Source organism: Panicum virgatum, chromosome 3K (assembly GCF_016808335.1).
Source record: "Panicum virgatum strain AP13 chromosome 3K, P.virgatum_v5, whole genome shotgun sequence".
Taxonomy (NCBI): Eukaryota; Viridiplantae; Streptophyta; class Magnoliopsida; order Poales; family Poaceae; genus Panicum; species Panicum virgatum.
Window position 1 is genome coordinate 48,419,481 of NC_053138.1, and position 21,660 is coordinate 48,441,140.

The following is a 21,660-nucleotide window of genomic DNA, read 5'->3' on the forward strand; positions in this document are numbered from 1 at the left end:
TGCAATAGATGCAAGATACTCTATATATGTACTTTTTTGTCCTTAGCATTTTCTCCCACCGGGTATCTGAAAGGATAATCATAGTCCTCGGAAGAGAGCCCCTGCGTCACCTGCTCGGGCGGCACGGGCGGACCCCAGGCACTGCACTGCGCCACCCCCTCCACCGCTCCCTCGCAACCCCGCCGCTGCTTGAGCGCTCCGACGGAAGCCCGCACGGACGTAGTGACGGCGGCGGCGAGGCCTCCTCTGTCCTTCTGTGTGCTTGCTTGTTTCATCTCGACCCTTCGTATTACAGTGGCACTGCTCTCTACTGCAGGTCAGAACTGGTCGTCTGGTCGTGTTGGCGAGCACTTTGCCAGATCCATGAATCTCCAAGAGTTTTCGTGGAGTGGCGGCATCTACGGCGGCGGCGGCGGCACTGGCGTGGCTCCCCGTGGGGGTCCCAGCGGCTTGCAACGCTGAGCCCCGTGGTGGGGGCCCGGCGGTCTGCGGCACGGTTCCCGTAGGTGTGATCGGCGGTGCAGCATCTCGAGATCGTTCAACTCCACTGGCTCCAGACCGCGCCGCCACCGTTAGAGCTCGCTAGAGGGGGTCTCGGCGGCGCTTGCCCGTCGCTCCCCTCAGCGCCATGGCTGGCGGTCGTGGTGCTCCTCGGTGTTCGCAGTGCTGGTCGTTGCCTAGGGTGATGTGAAAGGATGAATTTGGCGGCGCTCGGCAAAAGCCTCGGCCAACGTCTGTTGGAGCCGACGACGGCGACACCCTCGCGTGCCGCAACCTTTGTTGGAAGTGTCGTTGAAGGTGTCACCTCCTCAACCTGTGGATTCTCCGGAGGAAACTCTGCCTGGGTAATCTAGGCGGACGACGGCGGCGTGAAGCGTCGTATCCTCCCTAGTGGCGTTGTCTTGGAGTTCGCACACCATCCTGGTGGGAACCGTCTTAAGCGGAATGTTTCGGCACTAATGTGCAATTATATGGATTGAAAAGGGCAAACAATAGATCATCCGGACATTAAGCTTCTAAGCAGGCGAGTGATGTAATGGATTGATACTGCGTGAAAACAGTGTAAGATTGAAGCGAGAATGAAGAAGAAGATTCAAGCTTAAGTCTTCTAGATTTCTTTCTTTGTTTTATTGCTTTTTTTTCTTGTATTTGTGAAATCTCTCGTTTGAGGTCTAGTGTCTAAGAACTCTTGTAATTCTTTTGGCTGTAGTCGTTTACTTGTCAGCGAATAATAAGGCCCTAAACTCTTTCCTTAATCTAAAAAATAGTATTAGAATAAATGTCCAAGAGAGATTATCGCGATACTATGGCCGAATACACCTATGACAAATGCAGAAGCCAACAAAGGAAGCGCACGCACGACACGAAGTCTAATAGTTTTTTTGCATGATAACGCGATTTCGCGCGCAACAGGTAGTGCGCTTTCTTTTCAAAATTAAACTTGTTCCTCTATAAACTCGTACAAAGTTAGAGAAGTTTGTCTTGGAACAAATTAATGCTAATGTGAACAACAGAGATAATATGTGAAGCGTGAATCAAAGACCATATATAAGTTTTGCGTTTTTTTTTTGTGAGAATCGTCATGAAAGAGTTGTTCTTATATTAACAAATATACAAGCGCAAACACACTTCACTCTCACTGGGCGCACCGCATTCGAATAACTAGACCGGTTCGTTCACGCACCGTGTGCCGGTGCTGAACGCCGTCGGCCAAGCACTGCCACATGACCAGTTCTCCGGTTCCAGAGACGAGAGAGGAGAGGACTATCCCTTTGTCCGAAGTGAAGTCTCCTCATCAGGAGTGAGCCATCCCCATCCGGTGAATAACCTCGTCGTACGCGCAGTGGCCTCGCTCCGACGAACCTGGAAATGGTCATCTCCGCACGGGTCGCCATGTCCCTGCTGGCACCCAATCTTTTTGTCGGCAACTCGTGAGCATCCTCTTCCTCCTAGGAAGAAATGTTACCAGATCAACCTCCAGCTAGCGTGTGCGTTCCCACCAGCAGCAGGACCAAGCGCGCAAAAGGAACGAGGCGGGAGGGACGGTGGTGATGCGTCAATGGCGAAGTCGTCGTCGTCCACGCATCGCCGTGGGTATAAATCTGCAGCTGCGCGCGCAGCAAGAGCGACACCAAGAACTTTCCCATCAAAAAGAGCGAAAGCAAGAACAGTTGCTGGAAATGGCGGGCGGCGGCGGCGGCGACAACTCTTCCTGGCCGATGGCCCTCCGGAGCGCGGCCCACCCCCAGCACGAGCTGGCCTACCAACTCCTCCGCCGCGACCGCTGCGACCTCTGCGGCGGCACCATCGCCGGCGAGTTCGGATACCGCTGCGACGCCTGCAACTTCGACGCGCACGGCGGCTGCCTCCGGCCGGACCCCCGGACCCAGGCCCGGACCGCGCTGCCGGTCTTGCCCACGGCGAACGCCGGCCACAAGCCGCCGCCGCCACCGGTGGTGCAGCCCAGGCCCAGGCCGAACCCTTCAAGCTACGCCGCCCCAGCGCCGCCCAAGACACAGGTCAACCTGGCCTTGTCCGGCCACTTGGGCTTGCACCTGCACCAGCACGGCGCGCAGACCTCGGGCGCCAATCATCCTGCTGCATTCATGCACCATCACTATCCTGAGGCGCAGCACAACCATGGTTATTACGGGAACGGAGCAGGTTTTGATCACTACAACATTTATTCCTGACATTATTTTTTCCTCGATATGAAATTTGGTGATCAATTATTTCGATTTTGACTGTTTTTCGTCTCGTTTTTTTATTGTTTTCTCGAACTTATTGTAGGCCCCGGTGTCCCGGTGAGCTACAACCATCAGCAACAAGACTACCCGGCCACCAACGACCATGGAGGCAAGTGCTGTTCCATGAACCATCTCACATTCGATCTTGGTTAATTACTGTAAAATCGTCTAAACTCTACGCGCCTATGTACCGTACCATTTGGTACACATGTACGTGGCTTCTTGCACGAGTACGTAATTAAGTATGTAGCGTTAATTGTTCCATCTTAAATTTGCTTCAGGGTACATGGATGACTACAATGGATATGCGGATGACTACGACGATGCAAGGGATTTTGGAGATGCAAGGGATGATGATTACTACGATGACTACTTCTAGACTTTTTTGTTCTCGCCCTGCACCCAGCCATATAGTTGTGATTGAGCAATGTTGTTGGACCTTCTACTAGTAAACCACTCGGGCTGGTGCCTGCCCTTGTGTATATGAATGGACTTCGTATGTGTATCGTGCTATACATACAGCTCATATCATAATATACAGAGCCTGTGCAATATGTCGGTATATCTATTGTAAAATTGAGGCGCCTTGGCTGTGTGCAGCGTATAAGTAGTATCTGTTTGCAACTGGCACTACTGGAAACCGAGGGTGAATATACCCACAGGGAAATATAAAACACCGACAGAAAAATTGAAAAATAATTTCTTTGTGTGTGCACCGACAGGGAATAACCGTCAGGAATAAAATGACAGAAAAATATCAATTTTCCCATCAGTTTTCTTTTCCCTAAGGATTTTTGGAATTTCCCTGTCAGTAGTATTTCGTCACGAAAATGCCACTCCACCAGATCTGGGCTTCATTTTCCTGTCATGAAAAACCCACATGGATAATACTAGAACACACAGGGAAAACTAAAATTCCTTGTGTACATAGCACCATCAGTAAAATTGGTATTTTCCTGTCCATTCTCTTACCGACAGGGAATTTGTTTTCTAATCGCTGTTTATTTACATTTTCATGTCATCATTTTGCCGACAGGGAAATGAAATGCATATATTTGATACCAGCGTCAGGGAAATTAATCATCCAATCATGAGAGAAAATCGAAATGCATATATATTTAATGCGAGACGACATTGTTCATAAGAATTTATAATCAAATGGCAAATAAAATCCACATTTATCATTATATAGATATCATTACATCTTGTCCAAATGTTGTTCGCATCAACTAGTACACAGTTAGCAAAATAAGCAGCCCACCAAACCCATAAACTTCTAGCATAATAATACTATCTAGAGTGATACTACCTCTCTAAAGTCGTACTAACAATCTACCAAAGTGCATGCATGCATATATAGGCGCAGCTCTGCAAAAGATGAACTGCAAGCTGTCATTCATTCTATTTTCAAAAGATGAAGCTGCATAACCAGACAATGCATTGCTTCCATTCTAATCAAGCTGCATCATCAGACAAGTTATTGTTTGCACAATGTTGGTTGCTGCCATGAATGTCATCAATGTTTGTGCCGTCGAGATCCTCACCATTGTGGTCATTAACATCCATCCTATTAGTGGACTCCGAGCCAACATGAGATGAACCCATTGCCTGCTTGTGAATAACACTGAGATAAGCTATGTGAAAACAGATAATAAAAATGCAAATAGAAAACCATTTACCTATATGTACTTGATGAAAATCACAGATGTAACTATATGCTCTATTTTTTTTTGACTTACCTCTGGAACCTACCATAGAGTACTAGCTACTCATGATTAAAGCCATGAGGTCTATCTACCTTACCATGATATCTGAACTAATGCAAGATAAGTCCAGATGCTATGCTAGAATCAACACGAGGCCACTCCCTCACTGCTGCAGTGTGTGTTGTCATTCTAAATACCACAAAGTTGCAATTAGTTTGCATAGTAACTATTTGTGCATATAGTTGCCCAATTTATCACAGATTATGCTTGGAGATTACAATAATGCTAGGTATGCTACTGAAAAGAACATTTTGCCTCAGAAACTCACAATTGCTTGGAAATCTGATAGACGTCATTGCGCTTCATCTGGTATTTCCTTTCCTAACTCCTGATAAAGTCCCTGCAATGAAAGCATGTATCTAATTCAAAATAAGAGAAAACATCAATTGTAAATATGAACATATGGAATATATGTACCAATATCAAATCTGTAGCAAGTTTAGTTTGCTGCAATGCACTATCCTTTGCACGGTTGTCTCGTTGTAGACTTTCATTTGCACTGTGTAAGCGTGCCATTTCTCGAGCCATGCTTTGCAGACACTGATTTTGATGGATGTGCCCTACTTTCCTTCGCAGCAGCCCTGACATCAGCCACCTTAACAGCACCATTTCCTATGGGAAAACGCCCATGCAGTGTGCCACCGTACCATCCATGTCGTATAACACCTTCCCATTCAACTGTGGCTCCTGCTGCGGCTCCGGCCGCCGTGGCTGCTGCTCTTCCCCTTGCTCTACATCTTCATCTTCCACTTCCATTCCGTCATGATTGCCATCCTCGTCTTCTGTCCGTGCAATGCTCTAAACACCTGCAATGTAGTCATCCTACAAACAATCTTTATTTGTTCAAGCATTTTAAAGGAGTCCTAATACTGAACTTTCAGAAACAAAATAAGCATTTTAAAGGAGTATTATTGTGGCACAATTATTCATATCAGCATGCATGTAAATACACTAGTGATCAAAATAGCAAGAAGTCTCTGTATAGATATATCAAACAGCAAGAAGTATTTAAATCAGTGTTGAACATGCATACCATGTGTCTTTGTGCTTTGCGGCTCGACCAATAGTACCGTTGCTATCAACACCTTTTATGCCAGATTTCATTATAGCATATACATTATGAGGGGTTGCCTTCTCTGGTCCAAACCTAGCTTCCTGCAAAATGAATAAATAGTAGTGACCTAGCATATTCAATTGTGGCTGCAAATGATATTACAGAACTTACCAAAACATGTTGTGTCTCTGTAAACGGTCTTGAGCCTCCATGATTTTGAGTAGTATCTTCACCACTCAAGCGACAAGCCTGCCCTCTCTTCCGGCTTATTTTGAATTCTTCTGAGCACCAAAAACGGCAGAGTTCAGGCCACACCTCATCATTGCACCACTTAGCCGGCCATCCAAAGTATTGTTCATACTCATGCTCTATTGGACGGGCTAGTGTATCATCAAGTATCTGATCTCGTTTCGCATTGTACACCTTTATAGAATCCACATGTGCTTGATACATCATGTCGCTCACCCTATTCTTCAAATAGATTTCCAGAACACGGTCCGCCTCATGTTGTTTATCTTCTGCAACCTCAAACAAGCGCTGCATGGGCACCAAAACAACAAGGACAGATCAGTAAATTATGGTAACAAAGGTGAAGCACTACTAGTAAAATTTACTTGCAAAGTACATGTTGCTTATCCAAAATTCAGAAAGCACACGATCACTACTTGTCACTCCCAACTCATTAGGGGTGCTTAGAAAAAGATCACCCCAATCCAAAGCTGGACGCGGATCTCCTATAACACTACCATCTTCATCCTTGTCTTCAACTAAACCAGGCACACCTACGATACACCATTACACACCCCACATAATCCTCTCTCTCTCTATCTCATTGTACTGAACCCAATTGGTGCACGTACAGTACGCTCGGCATGTTAGTCAATTTGAGACAAGCAGGAAGATAAACATTAAATTCTAGGGGCTATCACCAGCCGATATCGAAGATGCAGGCGAATCTGCTATGGCTCAGCCGATTCGGGAAGAGGCAAGCCACACCTAGGACGTTGTAGCATGCAGATAACACCTAGATCCAGATCCGATCGACTATGGTCGATACAACACAAAAGAAGCTGATACTGAGCAGATCTACGTCGGATAACTTATGAAAAAAACTTAAAACTAAATAGATTATTAAATACATCAACCTAGCAAGATCTAAGCAAATGTTGATAGAGAAAAATTGCCTATTTGACACCACAAAAGATGAGGTTTGCTCATTTGGCACCCAAAGATCAGAACTTGCCTATATGTCTCCAACTGAAAATTCCATTGCCTACTTGACACTCCGCTTGCTTCTATTAGATTGCACCGTTAGATGTGTGGGCCCCACAACATGAAATGACCAATATGCCCATCTGCAACACTTGAAGACAGAGAGGAGGTCGGCGCCGCGCCTCCTCACGGCCTCCGCGGTCGCTAGCCGCCGCTGCCTCCTCGACGCGGCCCCATCCTGCTCTGGCCCTCCTCCAGCGGCGCCGCCTCCGGAGCACCTCGGCTTGCTCACCTGCTCCCCTGCTCCCTCCGCGGCGGGGCGAAGTCGCTGCGGACTCGAGGCGGCCCTGCGCGGCGGGACTGCGGTGAGGCGGACGCTCGACGGGGCGAGCTTACGGCGGGGCGGATGTGCGGCAGCGCGGTGGAGCGAGCTTGCTCCCCTGCTCCACAAGACCTCGCCGGCACCGCGCCTCCTCACAGCCTTCACAGTTGCTGGCCTCGCGGCGGACGCGCGGTGGGGCGAGCTTGCGGCAGACGCGAGGCGGCCCTGTGCGGCGGGGCGGACGCGTGACAGAGCGATCTCGCTCCCCTACTCTCCTGCTCTGCAAGGCCTCGCCATGCTCGCCCTCTCTGTGCCACTCTGCCGTGGGTGTAGCACGGTCACTACCACTGTCACCGCCGGCGCCGGCACCGGCGCCATGCGAGGCGATGCACCTGTTGCTTCTGACCTGGCCGAACGGGTTCTTCCTCCACGGCCTGAGGTGGCCACATGGCCGTGGGCAAGCTCCTAGACTCCTTTCACCGCTCCCATTCTTGCCATCCTGGTTCCCGCCTTGGCTGCGAATATCATCTTGAGGAGGTAGGCCTTGGACGCCTTGAGCTTGAAGCCGAGCTTGAGCTGTCGTATGAACTTGAGCTTCCTGGACCATGGGTTCCTCTCCCCGGCCGCCGCCGCGTCCGCCAGGCCGGCCGCGTACTCCTGGAAGTACTCCTTGACGTTGAGCTCCTCGCTGACGTAGCATGAGTTGGCCGGCGACGCGTTGCACGACTCATACGGCATCACGGGCGTGATGCTGAAGCCGCCGCCGAGGGCGCCCTCAAAGCGGTAGGCCCTGTAGTCGTGGCCGTCGTGGAGCTCCTCCACCATCTGGATGCGCGACGGGAAGTGTAACAACAGCAACTTCCCCTCGTAGAAGAGCTCGTCCGCCAGTGACGCCAACGACTCCCCCCACGCCAACGCAGAGAGAGAGGAGAAAGGAAGAGAGACTGACGTGTGGGCCATCCATGATTCTAACAGTGATGGCTGACAGAAGATCACGGTGGTGTAAAATTGGCAAAGAAAAATGGATTAGGGACATATAGGTAAGAAATGAAGATTGGGTGTTAAATAGGCAAGGTTCATTTTTTTGTGTCAAATTGGCAATTTTCCCATGTTGATAACTGGTGGTAAAGGCAGCAATAAGCTAGATTAAAAAATCAATTAACCTATCAGATCGAAAACTTCTACCGATAACTTGGTGAGCAAACTAAACCCCGCCGGACGGATCTAGAGAGCTTGATAACTGTTGAACTGTTACACCCCGCCGGACGGATATAACGTGCTCGACAACTGGTGAACAACTAAACCCCCACCGAACGGATCTAGCATACTCGATGACTTTAAGCACCATAGACAGAGGAAGAAGCGATGCACCGTAAACCTGAACCCATCTACGAAACTCTACTCGGAACTTAACAGGAAGCGATGGAACATACCTGCTAAGAAGAACTCATAAAGGGAAAAAAAATACTACAACTAAGGGTTTGGCAAAGTCGCCGATATGAAAGTAGATGTACTAAAAAAGTCGGCGACTATTGAATCAGCCAGGCTTCTTGACCAACCAAACAGATACCTGCCTTTCGTAAAAGGTAGTACAAGTGAAAAATAAAGGCTGAGATCACATATATATATATATATATATATATATATATATATATATATATATATATATATATATATATATATATGCGTTGCACCGTACCTGATGATATGGCTGGTCGCGGCTCACATCACTTTGCACGCTAGAAACATGTCTATCAAGAAGGCTGATTCTGGTTGTTACAAGCTACGTCGGCTGCTTCTCTAGCTTGTCACCTACCTCTCATCAGAGTGGCTTGGTTCCTTGAATCATTATTTAGCTTCCATCAATCATCCATTGCAGCTGTGTCCCTTAAATGTCTGTAATGCTTCGAAAGAACAAGGTAGCTAGTTAGAGCTAGCACCCTAATTAATGTGTTATTTGTATAATTTTCCACTAGGCATAACGTATTATTTTTACGTTTTTTTCCTTCGTGCAACTATATAGTTTGGCCTTGGGCCGTTATTTGTGCTAAAATGGTATGCCAAATGCAATGAAACCTCGATTAATTTTTTGATTGTATTCTCAAACAAAGGTTTGATTGCAAATTGAGCAGATATCGACAGTTGTTATTCATGGGACAGACTATCTTCTGGTAAAGGAGTCCAGTATGAGCTGGTTGGTGCTTCTGCTTCTATCGTATCAAACTAGTACTACAGGAAGCAGGGAGTTTGCCGTGTGCCAGATGCACACGACAAAGGTTGGAATCCACATGGCAAAGCCTTTGGCCTTGTGTTGTACGAGGCAAAGGGCTCACGGCGACCAGGTTTGGCAATATTCCAGCTACCAACTGTGTTATATTATTCCGTCACTTTACCTCATCAGTGGCATGCACTCTAGAAACCGGGCATGACCCCTCCCAACCAACGTTCATGAAATAATCGGGGCTTCTAGACATATATGGAAGTAACCTGGCCAACTAGATTTAAGCCTAAAAAACACACAAAACAGTAAATAGGAGAATACTCTTAAGTTTGTACGTAGTACATATTTTTTTTTCATGATGCCCCAGTCCATATGAATTTACCATCATGACAAAAAACCCGCATTCGACACGTCTTACATGAAGTTCAAAATGAGTTCACTGCTCCGAACTGCCCGTGGCCCCAAGCTCACCTTCCATTTCAACGTCAACTCTAAAAAACCAGCATATAAAACTTTAAAATTTCATCCAAATGACAATCTGAAGTAAGCATGATTTACATCTATATATATGTGCTTGCTAAAATAAGGTTGTAAACAAATAATATGTTGTGTGAGGTTACAGAGTCCGGAAACAGTTCCAAAATATTCGATGTAACTTGGCCTGTTACTAGACTACGAGCCAATGCCACATGGTCCATGTCCACCAAAAAGCTATGTATGCAGAATATGCTCTACGTGTTTCTCCGGAAGGTGGTGAACGGCAATTCGTGGACGGTGTGCAGCCACGCACATCCTGAACCATGCTGTAACCACGGCAAGTCGGCAAGCAGGTAGAAGCAGACACATCACATCCTCCGTGCATCGCTTTTCCTCAAAGCAGAGGGACAGCACACTGGAAAGAGGCTACAATTTTGTGAGGTAATAACTTTACCAGTGAGGAATTGCAACACACCTTATCTATATATATAAGGAAAAGTTCAATTTTCACCTTCGAACTATTGCAAAAATTTGATTTTCAACCTTCAACTATGAAACCGGACAACATAGACCATCCAACTATCAAAATCGGGCAAATTTGACCCTTAGGGTGGTTTTGAAGGTGGTTGTGCATTTTCTAAAAAAATTAAATAAAACTAATTCACTTTAAATCAGAAAAATATGAATCTAGTGCAAAATTTTTCTAAAAATATAACCTATCTATTATTGCTCCATTTGAATCTTAGTTATTAAAAATAATAGGAATAACTACAAGCAACCAAATATTATGAACATAAAAAATTAGATCTGAATAGCTCACAAGTCATGTGACAATAGATGGGTTACATTTTTAGAAAACTTATGATACCCATTTCATAATTTTTTGACTTAAAAAGAATTACTTATAAATTTGTTAGTGTAAAATTAAATATTTTTAATTCTCATAAAATAGAAAACTACCTTCAAAACCATCCTAGGGGCTAAATTAAGCCACCCCAGGGGCCAAATTTGCCTGATTTTGATAGTTGGATGGCCTATGTTGTCTGATTTCGTAGTTGAAAGTTGAAAATTAGACTTTTGCGATAGTTGGAGGGTGTAAACCGGACTTTTCCCTATATATAATACCCCTCACCCTTGTCCTAGCTTCTTGTAAGTTCCGATGTGTGTCTCCTTTCTCATCTTCTTGCTCACTTCATCTACAGCTTCAGATTGCACAAGCTGCAGCCCTGCATGTTCCGGTATCCATGCCATGGATTTTAGAAGCCGGGTGAAGGCCTTTCGGAGGAATGTTGAGTACTCTATCCTGCTTGTGATGAGTGAATTGTCAACCGTGCGGTGTGATCGTGTGCTTGGTCATTGGATTGCAGGTACACGGGCGTCGAGTGTCGACGGGGAGCTGCCGTGGAGGTGCTGTGGCCGACAGACCGTGCAGTGGACGGCGGTGAAGGGCAGCCGGGACCGGAGCTCGGACCGGGCGGCAGCTGTGGCATCCACTCCTGGATCGAGGGCGCAAGCGGCGACGGAAGGCGGGTTTCTTGGTTTGCGCCACAAAACCAAGGAGGCGGACGGCGGTTGAAGACGCCAAGTCGTGGAGGTGACGGGCGTCGGTCTCTGGACTGACGGAGGCGACGGGCGTCGACGGCGTCTATGGCCTCGCCGTGGGCGAGGAGGTGACGGGCGTCGGGCGGCGTCTAGGGCCGTCAGAAGGCCGAGGCGGGAACGGCGTCTAGAGCCACGGCGTGGAGGCGGGAATCTTCCCGCGCGTGAGGTTTTGGCAGTTTTCTCAAAACCGGCCACCTACCCGGGTTTCGCGGACCCTCCAAAACCGCGGACTGGATCTTCATCAAGACGGCGGCATCGCGGAGAAGACTTCATTTCGAAGAAAGAACCTCGGTCGTCGGATGAGATTGTGTACAGGGGGTGCTGCAGGCCAACCAGTCTGACCGGTCCCTGGCACCGGTCTGACCGGTCCAGTGTACCGGTCTGACCGGTCCCGCGGGTATAAATACCCCTTCACTTGTGTTAGGTTATGAGCGGCTTTTGTATTGTGTCCGTGAATTCTTTGTTTCCCCAGGCCGCCGCCCCTGTGTTCCTCTCCCTCTGTTCTTCTCTTTAGAATAGATTTGGATGATGGATTTGAGAAACCTTGTGTGGATTTGATTGGGAAAGGAGGCCCTAACCTCCTAGTGCCCTCTGGGCTTTTTGAATCAATCCCATCTCCTCGTTTTGTGCCCTTGTGTGATGGATTTCGATTTCGTTTTTGGTGCACTTGATTGCGAGGAGGATACGAGTTCTTAGCTGTGATTCCTGTGCTTCTAACCCTGTCCTAAACCCTCTGGAATCACTGGTGTGTTCGAATTCGACTTCTTGAGTTTTTGAGAAAACTCCAATCCGTTTTGATCTCCCCCATAATTCTCAAGATTCGTTGATCTTTGGGACGAGATCTTTTGGGGATATGTTCACGGGGTAGGGGTGAAGCAATTCCCCAAGTTTCATCGATTTTCGTGGTCGTTTGGTCGAGATTCACCGTTTGAATCAAAGTTTTTCGGGGTTTTCTGGGTGCCACCGGTAAGACCGGTAGGCAAGACCGGTCAGACCGGTCTGCTAGTTCTTGAACAGCTGTGACCGGTCAGACCGGTCCTGTGCACGTGTCAGACCGGTCCAGGCAGATCAGTTCTGCAGTTTTTCCGATTCGCTTCCGACTTGCTTCGTGGTTTCGCTCGCTTGTTCGAGGCCTTTTGTGTTGGGTTAGCTTTTCAATAGCTACTCCAAACTTTGGTCAGAATGCTTAAGGGCTTGGGCGATTTTGGGACATAGGCCAACGATTCGAATTTCGAAGAAATTTTGTTCGGCTCCCATTCACCCCTCTCTGGTCGCCGGCTTCGGTCCTTCACTTTCTTGTTGCCCTTACCTTGTCCATGGTAGCTTTATTGCCTAACATGTACACCTGCCTAAGCGCCTTCATCATGAAGTCCCTCCCTTCTCTCGTCTCAGCTGTTGTCACACCCAAGTGTCTCTTTGTCTTGTCCAACATTATCGTGGTCTTCCTCGTCAGCGAGTCCAAGCTCTCACGGAGCCGCAGCGAGCCACTGAACGTCGTCGATGATAACATTGCTGCAAGGGAAGAGAGCGTGCTACATGGTTGTCAGAAGCAGGAGGTGCTGGTGACAGAGGCATTGCTGCCGGCGAGCCCTGAAAATACCAACCAAGGACTAGAGAGGAGAATGGTAATGGGAGTAGGAGAAGAGCAGTATGCTGCAGATGTTAATGAAGTTGTGAAGATGGATCGGTGTGAGGATGAAGTTATTCATTCAGGTTTATATCAGGTAGATGAAGTCCAGGAAGAAGTGGAAGAATTGGTGAGCGCAGGGGTAGGACAAGACTGCTCAGCAGAGGAGGAACTGGAAGAGAGGGGCCTGCCGCCGGCCGACGAGCTGAAGCAGCGCGTGGAGGACTTCATCGCGAGGTTCAACATGGAGAGGCAGCTAGAGGCACAGATGCTGCTATGCTGCTGCTGAGCACTACGTACTACGTAGAATGCATGTTTTGATATCAAGATAGGAGTTACATTTGTAATACAGATATTGTAACTTAATTCTCATTCATTACTGCTGTAAATAACGAACTGAAGTGTTTTGGAACAAGGTGGGCAACTTTTTTTTATATAATTGCCTTATGTTGTGTGTACCATTTTTTTTTTGAGGAATGTTGTGTGTACCATTTAGTACTGATTGATGGGAACAATTTGTTTTCTGTCAAGCTTCAGACACCTAACCAATGGCAACTACCTCAAGTAAAAAAAAATTGTCATTTCAAGCTTGATGTATCTCTTTTTTTCTTTGAGCAGGCTTTGCTTGGGAGCTCTGAAAACGCACAAGATGGCTATCGGAAGAAATTTCCCTAACCATGCCACTGAATTTCTGTTTCTTGGCATGCCATTCGTGTAATGGCGTGGAGCCCTCTTGGCTCTTCTCAAGCAAAAAGGCCAGGGCGAGGTTGGCAGGATCATGCAGTGTGGGGGAGTGGCTCAGCTGTTTCAAGCCAAATATTGCAGCCTCGAACGAGCGAGACCTTGGAACTGTAATAGGATGGTCAGCTTGGGCACTGGTAAACCCAGTCTTCAACCTTCTTTTAAAAAATAAAGGAAACTGTTTTCTTTTAAAAAAAACAACAATGAACCAGCAGCACCATTGCATTACGCAGAAGTTGGCATCAAATTACTTTCTAGGTATAAATTCTCTATATATGTGTTATTTTCTTCTTTTCTATAAATTGGGAACCCAAGTTGATTTCAATTTTTTCCCTCAACCCTAATCAACGAGGTACTAAATAAGTGACGAGATGAATACAAAAACAAATTTCAAAATTTTGGAAAATGATATGATTATATGATAACACAAATTAAGCTGATGAAGTGAAGATGTATACCATAATTAATCAATTATTTTTCTAATTTACCTATTCACATGTTGTCCTAATTCTCATGTACCTACAAAATGGTCTTGGAGTGCAAAAAGGACACATTGGGATAAGCCCGGAGGACATAAAGTCAAAAAGGAACCATATAGTAGTTGACATCAGAACCCTTTCCCAAAGACAAACAAGAAAAAACAGACAAATAGAATATTGAAAAGGAGCCAATAATTTCAGAGAAGAGAATATCTTAGCCAGCCAGGAAAACATTGGATAAGGTCGACGAGAACACTTTCTTAGCTCCCCAGTTGCAAACACAACATAAGCTTAAACACAGCTTCTTACTTATGCTCCCATGTTTACTCTCACTACTATATCTTCAGCTTAAGTAAAACTCATACTCGCTCATTCTAGAACTGCCGTTAACTTAACAGAACTAGTCCATCTTCTTGCACTAGTGCACATTTAAATGATCAGGAGTTTTCACGCACTCTCAGAAGCTCCAGCAGATTTGAATAATGCTGCAACCATGATGTTTGGGTTATCTGTTTATCCATATACTGGTTTTGTAAACAGGATCAAATAAAAAACCTCTGCAAAATTCAATAGTATTGTTTATTAGTTGTAAATAATTGTGTTTGAAATAGCTTATCTAATCCTGTCTCAGTTACAGCAACAATAATCAGAACATTCGGCAGAAGTACAGCTATACCTTTGGGTGTATGATTTGATATGGATGGCGAATCAGAATACCAGGAAGCTATCTGAATTATTCATTGCACCATCTAGAAACCTTCCTTCATTTGTAGGCCTGAGGTTTTTGGTGGTTGGAGAATAAAGTAAAAGTAGAAAACAATACATTCTGTAGTCTGCATCCACTGACTTTTTCACATTATTATGTATTTGGAACTGACACTCAGCTTAAAGTCATCTCATTTGCTTTTTGCTGTGTTTACTGTAATAATTTCTTATATAACTAGAGAGACAATGAAAGATTCCTGACTAGCTAAATGCAACTCTGCTAGGTAGATCATTGCAAAGATGATAATTATGATTTTGATGGGCAATTGAAAAGTCACGACCTTAGCTTCTTGGCAAAAGAGTGTGTGCAGTTTATTGCATTACTACTGATGAACTGTGGTGCACAGTACATGTTGGATATGTCATGGCTCACATCACTTTTGCACGCCGGAAGCATGAGAATCAAGGAAGCAGATTTTTTATGTCACAGTTGCGTCTATAACTTATCCTATGTTTTTTTCTACCTACATCTTGTTCAGGATGAACTTGAGGAATGTTGAGTACTCTATCCTACTTGTGATGAGTGAATTGTCAACCGTGCGGTGTGATCGTGCGCTTGGTCTTTGGATTGCAGGTACACGGGTGTCGAGTGTCGACGGGGAGCTGCCGTGGAGGTGCTGTGGCCGATGGACCGTGCGGTGGACGGCGGTGAAGGGCAGCCGGGACCGGAGCTCGGACTGGGCGGCAGCTGTGGCGTCCACTCCTGGATCGAGGGCGCCAGCGGCGACGGAAGGCGGGTTTCTTGGTTTGCGCCACAAAACCAAAGAGGCGGACGGCGGTTGAAGACGCCAAGTCGTGGAGGTGACAGGCGTCGGTCTCGGGACTGACGGAGGCGACGGGCGTCGACGGCGTCTATGGCCTCGCTGCGGGCGAGGAGGTGACGGGCGTCGGGCGGCGTCTAGGGCCGTCAGAAGGCCGAGGCGGGAACGGCGTCTAGGGCAACGACGTGAAGGCGGGAATCTTCCCGCGCGTGAGGTTTAGGCGGTTTTCTCAAAACCGGAGACCTACCCGGGTTTCGCGGACCCTCTAAAACCGCGGACTGGATCTTCATCAAGACGGCGGCATCGCGGAGAAGACTTCGTTTCGACGAAAGAACCTCGGCCGTCGGATGAGATCGTGTACAGGGGGTGCTGCAGGCCAACCGGTCTGACCGGTCCCTGGCACCGGTCTGACCGGTCTAACCAACCGGTCTGACCGGTCCAGCGTACCGGTCTGACCGGTCCCGCGGGTATAAATACCCCTTCACTTGTGTTAGGTTATTAGCGGCTTTTGTATTGTGTCCGTGAATTCTTTGTTTCCCCAGGCCGCCGCCCCTGTGTTCCTCTCCCTCTGTTCTTCTCCTTAGAATAGATTTGGATGATGGATTTGAGAAACCTTGTGTGGATTTGATTGGGAAAGGAGGCCCTAACCTCCTAGTGCCCTCTGGGTTTTTTGAATCAATCCCATCTCCTCGTTTTGTGCCCTTGTGTTATGGATTTCGATTTCGTTTTTGGTGCACTTGATTGCGAGGAGGATATGAGTTCTTTGCTGTGATTCCCGTGCTTCTAACCCTGTCCTAAACATTCTGGAATCACCGGCGTGTTCGAATTCGATTTCTTGAGTTCTTGAGAAAACCCCAATCCCTTTTGATCTCCCCCATAATACTCAAGATTCGTTGATCTTTGGGACGAGATCTTTTGGGGATATGTTCACGGGGTAGGGGCGAAGCAATTCCCCAAGTTTCATCGATTTTCGTGGTCGTTTGGTCGAGATTCACCGTTTGAATCAAAGTTTTTCGAGGTTTTCTGGGTGCCACCGGTCAGACCGGTAGGCAAGACCGGTCAGACCGGTCTGCTAGTTCTTGAACAGCTGTGACCGATCAGACCGATCCTGTGTACCAGTCAGACCAGTCCAAGCAGATCAGTTCTGCAATTTTTCTGATTCGCTTCCGATTTGCTTCGTGGTTTCGCTCGCTCGTTCGAGGCTTTTTGTGTTGGGTTAGCTTTTCAATAGCTACTCCAAACTTTGGTCAGAACGCTTGAGGGCTTGGGCGATTTTGGGACATAGGCCGACGATTCGAATTTCGAATAAATTTTGATCGGCTCCCATTCACCCCCCCCCTCTGGTCGCCGGCTTCGGTCCTTCAATTGGTATCAGAGCTTGGTTGAGGTTTTCAGTACCTTAACCGGTTTGAAAACCACTCGGCGACCATGGCGAGTCTTGGTAAGATCCCGGTGTTTTCCGGCGAGGACTATGCCTACTGGAAGGTTCGCATGAGAGCCTTCCTGCAAAGCATGGGAGCCGATGTCTGGGAGATTACCACGAACCAGCTTTACGAGGTGCTTGCTGTTCGGACCACACCTCTCCAGGTGACCCAGCACGAGGCTAACGCCAAGGTCGTCAATGCCTTGTTCGCTAGCATTTCTCGTGCAGAGTTCTCACGCGTCCAGGGTTTTCAGGAAGCCCACAAAATTTGGACGTGTCTTGAGAACTACCACGAGGGTACACCTCAGGTGAATGCCAGACTGTTCGAGACTCACCGGCGTGAGTACGAGAACTTCACACAGGAGCCGGGTGAGAGCATTGACTTGATGTTCAGTCGTTTTCAGTCGATTGTGAACAAAGTCAATGCGAACAGATCTGCTGGTGCCCTTGAGTACACAGAGCATGAGAAGGCCCTCAAGTTGCTCTACGCACTTGACCGCTATGTGTGGGGTCTCAAGGTGAACACGATCATTGAGTCTGCAGGCTATGAGATTCTGACCGTGAACGAGCTTTTCAGCAAGCTCAAGGCCACGGAGGTGGATAACCAGACACGAGCCAAGCTCAATGGTGCCCCTCCTTCCAAGAGTGTCGCTCTTGTGACTGGCCCAGGTGGATTGAGCTCTAACGCTAACCCTGCTCTTGGCTTTTCTCTTGCCTCTTTGCCTTCTGTTTCAGATGAGCAGCTGGAGATGCTGGGCGACGACGACTTGTGCCTCCTCATCAACAAGTTCCAGCGCGTCTTCCACAACAGGCAGAGAAAGAAGAACCCTGGGTGCTACAACTGCGGCGATCTGAACTACTTCATCGCCGATTGCCCCAAGAAGTCCTGCGGTGGCCAGAACAACTCCTTCGACTACTACCGCCACCGCGACCGCGACGAGGGAGGCTCCAACAGGGAGCGTCGGTGCCACAAGCACCGCAGTCATGACCGGAGAGGACGCTTCGACAAGGAGTCGCTCAAGAAGCGCTTCCAGTACAAGGCCAAGAAGCGGGAGAAGGCCTTTCTGGCGCAGCTCAGCGACCTCAACAAGAGCTCCGACACCGACCGCTCTTCTTCACCGACCTCTGACGACGACGACAAGAAGAAGAAGAAGAAGAAGCGGGACAAGGAAGCCACCGGCTTCATCGGCCTTTGCTTGGCGGCCGGTCGGCGCAAGAGCTTCTGCACCATGGCGGGCGAAGCTTATGGTGCTCATGCGTCTTCGGGTGGACATGCTACACCGACGCACTTCGGCTCTTCTCCTGGATCCGAGAGCGATTCAGAGGTAAACTCCACGATCGACCTGCTTGATACAGAGGTTAGGGAGTTGTATGCCGCTCTCGACAACCAGAAGAGGCTGCTTAAGGAAGCAGCTAGGGAGCGTAGAAAGCTTAGGGCTGAGCTGGCTTGTGCTAGGGAGAAATCTAGTGAGGATGAGTGCGCTGGCTGCATATCTCACATGAATGATCTTGTTGCTCTCCGTGCCAAGCATGATGAGAACGTCGCGAACTTAGATGTTGCTAAGACTTCGCTTTCTGACGTGTCTCACGAGCTAGCCAAGGCCAAGCATGATCCTGAACTTGTCAAGGACGCTCCCATTGTTAGTGATGTGCTTGAATGCGATGAGAGTCCTATTTTTAAGTCTGATCTAGCTTCTTTGCAGTCCAAGTTTGCTACTGTTGTTTGTGAAGTAGAGGAGCTTAGATCTAGGCCTGCTTTGCTTGGCGCTTGTAAGCTTTGTCCGACGCTTAGGTTGGAGATAGAGGAGAAGAACGCCTTGATCAAGTCTATTGGAAGGACTAAGGTCGTAGAGTCTAGCTCACCTATTGACTGCTCTGTTTGCCCTAGTTTGATTGCTGATCTCGATAGTCTTGCGGTAGAGAAAGCCAGCTTGGAGAATGAGAAAACCTATCTTAGGGCGATTCTGAGTTGGGTTTCTAGCAGTGAGCCGCAGTTGGGCATGATGATTAAGAAGTTCAAGCGTGGTGATGGGTTTGGGGTTGGTTACACATACACGAAGTCAGACTTTGACAGGTTGTATGGTAAGATTGGCAAGGCTGCTAGAAACACTGCTAGCACGAGCACGCAGCCTTCGCTTGTTGACCCCGCGGATGGTGTGCTTAAAGAACCACCGAAAGCACCTCCGCAGAAGCAGGTTTGGTTTCCAAAGCCCAATGAGCTGAGGAACTCCCTCGACACGCTCCCTGCTGCCACAGCCCAGGTTGCCCAGAAGAAGAGGGCTGCTCCTCCCCGTCCGCAGTCTAGGCCTCCACCTCCCAAGCGTGAGGTGAGGTACCACTGCGAGTTCTGTGACATGGAAGGTCACCTGGAGGAGTTTTGATTCAGGAGAAAGCGGGCTGTGAGGAGAGAGCAGGAGAGACGGAACGCGGACATGTACTCTGCTCGGGTGCATGGTCCTCCTCGATGTGGTGATAGTCGAGATGCTAGGGCGCGCCGTGTAGGTGGAGGTCAGGGAGACGGTGGTGGTTACCATGCTCCAGCGGGTGGTCGCTTTGCCGGCCATGCTCCTGGTCGTTTTCAGTACGGCTATGGACCACGGGACCGAGGCTTTGGAGGAGGTTTTGAGGCTCCACGCTTTCCTCGTGGTGGTGTTCGTCAGTCACGCGGTAGACGGGACGGGGGATATGCTTTGTCTGGTTTTGCTAACCCTTCTGTAGAGCAAATGGCTCGACACTGGTTTGCTTCTCACTTTGCTAACCCCAGTGTTAAGACATTTGCTCACCCTTTGTCTCACTACTGATGTGCAGGTCGGAGGCTTGGAGAACAGGTGGATCATGGACTCCGGTTGTTCGCGCCACATGACCGGAAATGACAAATAGTTCTCCAGCCTCACCCCGATGCGCTCAAAGGAGTACATTGTGTTCAGGGATAATGGAAGAGGAAAGGTACGTGGACTTGGCACTGTTCGAGTTTCTGATCGCTTTACCCTGAGAGAAGTTGCTTTGGTTTCGAATCTTGACTTTAATTTGCTCTCTGTTTCGCAACTTCTTGATGAGGGGTTTGAGGTTCGCTTTAAGGAGGGCTGTTCGCATGTTTTGGATTCCAGGGGAGATTTGGTTTGCCGGATTACACCTCGCGATCGAGTTTTCTTGGTTGACTTCTCTGGAACTCCTTTTGGCCCTTTTCATTGCTTGATGGCTGGTCCTTCTTCTGATTTGTGGAAGTGGCATAGGAGACTTGGACATTTGAGCTTCGATTTGTTGTCGAAACTGAGCTCACTTGGCCTGATCCGAGGATTGCCCAAATTGAAGTTTGAAAAGGACCTTGTTTGCCATCTGTGTCGCCGCGGGAAGATGATTGCCACTTCACATCCGCCTGTTAATCAGGTGATGACCTCTCACCCTGGAGAGTTGCTACACATGGACACTGTCGGTCCTTCTCGGGTGATGTCTGTTGGTGGGAAGTGGTACATTCTTGTGATCGTGGACGATTTTTCTCGCTATTCTTGGGTCTTTTTCATGAGAACCAAGGATGAGGCTTTCGAGTTTATTCGAGACTTGATCTTGAGGTTGAAAAACGAGTTACCCCAGGCCATGAGAGCGATCCGCAGTGACAATGGTACAGAATTCAAAAACGCTCATTTTGACGCCTTTTGCAGTGATCAAGGGCTTGAACACCAGTACTCTTCTCCCTACACTCCACAGCAGAATGGAGTTGTAGAGCGGAAGAATCGGACGTTGGTTGAGATGGCGAGGACGATGCTCGATGAGCATAGGACTCCTCGCAAATACTGGGCTGAGGCGGTAAACACCGCTTGTTACGTGTCCAACCACATTTTCTTGCGTGCTTTCATGCACAGGACTTCTTATGAGTTACGGTTTGGACGCCAGCCCCGTGTTGACCATCTCAGAGTTTTCGGTTGCCGGTGCTTTGTGCTGAAAGATGGAAATCTTGATAAGTTTGAGTCTCGGTCGTCTGACGCTGTTTTTCTCGGTTATGCTTCTCACTCTAGGGCGTACCGTGTGCTGATTATTGATACTAACATCGTCAGAGAGACTTGTGAAGTCACTTTCGACGAGACTGCACCGTGCAATTCTTCTGTCTTTGAAGTTGCAAGAGATGATGAGCTCGGCACCTCCATCTTTGAAGATGAGGAGGAAGAAGCTGCAGATGGCGAGGCTGAGGCTACCACGCGTGCTGTGGACCCAGCCGTCTCTGCCACGAGCTCGGACGATGACGACGGCCCCGATCCGACTACGTCTACTTCTCGGGGGCTGATCGAGGAGGTGACTCAGGCTTCACCAGCTGCACCTGAGGAGGCACCAGCTGTGGTTGAGGAGGAGGCGACTTCGACAATGTAAGCACCACGACACATTCAGCGCCACCATCCACCTCAACAGATGCTAGGTGATCTCAACGAGCGAGTCACCAGGTCCAAGGTAACAAGTATCGCTGGCTTTGC

General features: G+C 48.2%; 2 protein-coding genes across 2 annotated transcripts; both read left to right on the forward strand.

The window, feature by feature from the left end:
* Positions 1–1,877: 1,877 nt before the first annotated feature.
* Positions 1,878–3,371, forward strand: LOC120699414. Its single transcript, XM_039983401.1, has 3 exons — positions 1,878–2,664; positions 2,791–2,856; positions 3,029–3,371. The coding sequence occupies exons 1-3, from the start codon at positions 2,052–2,054 to the stop codon at positions 3,124–3,126; spliced, it is 777 nt and encodes a 258-aa protein (XP_039839335.1). The 5' UTR covers positions 1,878–2,051; the 3' UTR covers positions 3,127–3,371.
* A 7,591-nt stretch (positions 3,372–10,962) lies between these two features.
* Positions 10,963–13,475, forward strand: LOC120699415. Its single transcript, XM_039983402.1, has 2 exons — positions 10,963–11,075; positions 12,694–13,475. The coding sequence occupies exons 1-2, from the start codon at positions 11,049–11,051 to the stop codon at positions 13,315–13,317; spliced, it is 651 nt and encodes a 216-aa protein (XP_039839336.1). The 5' UTR covers positions 10,963–11,048; the 3' UTR covers positions 13,318–13,475.
* Positions 13,476–21,660: the final 8,185 nt, after the last annotated feature.

Coding starts and splice junctions, on each gene's coding strand:
- LOC120699414 (XM_039983401.1), top strand. CDS start 2,052: ATGCGTCAATGGCGAAGTCGTCGTCGTCCACGCATCGCCGTGGGTATA. Junction 2,665..2,790: donor TTATTACGGGAACGGAGCAG/GTTTTGATCACT, acceptor AACTTATTGTAG/GCCCCGGTGTCCCGGTGAGC. Junction 2,857..3,028: donor GGCCACCAACGACCATGGAG/GCAAGTGCTGTT, acceptor AATTTGCTTCAG/GGTACATGGATGACTACAAT.
- LOC120699415 (XM_039983402.1), top strand. CDS start 11,049: ATGGATTTTAGAAGCCGGGTGAAGGCC. Junction 11,076..12,693: donor TTAGAAGCCGGGTGAAGGCC/TTTCGGAGGAAT, acceptor TCGGTCCTTCAC/TTTCTTGTTGCCCTTACCTT.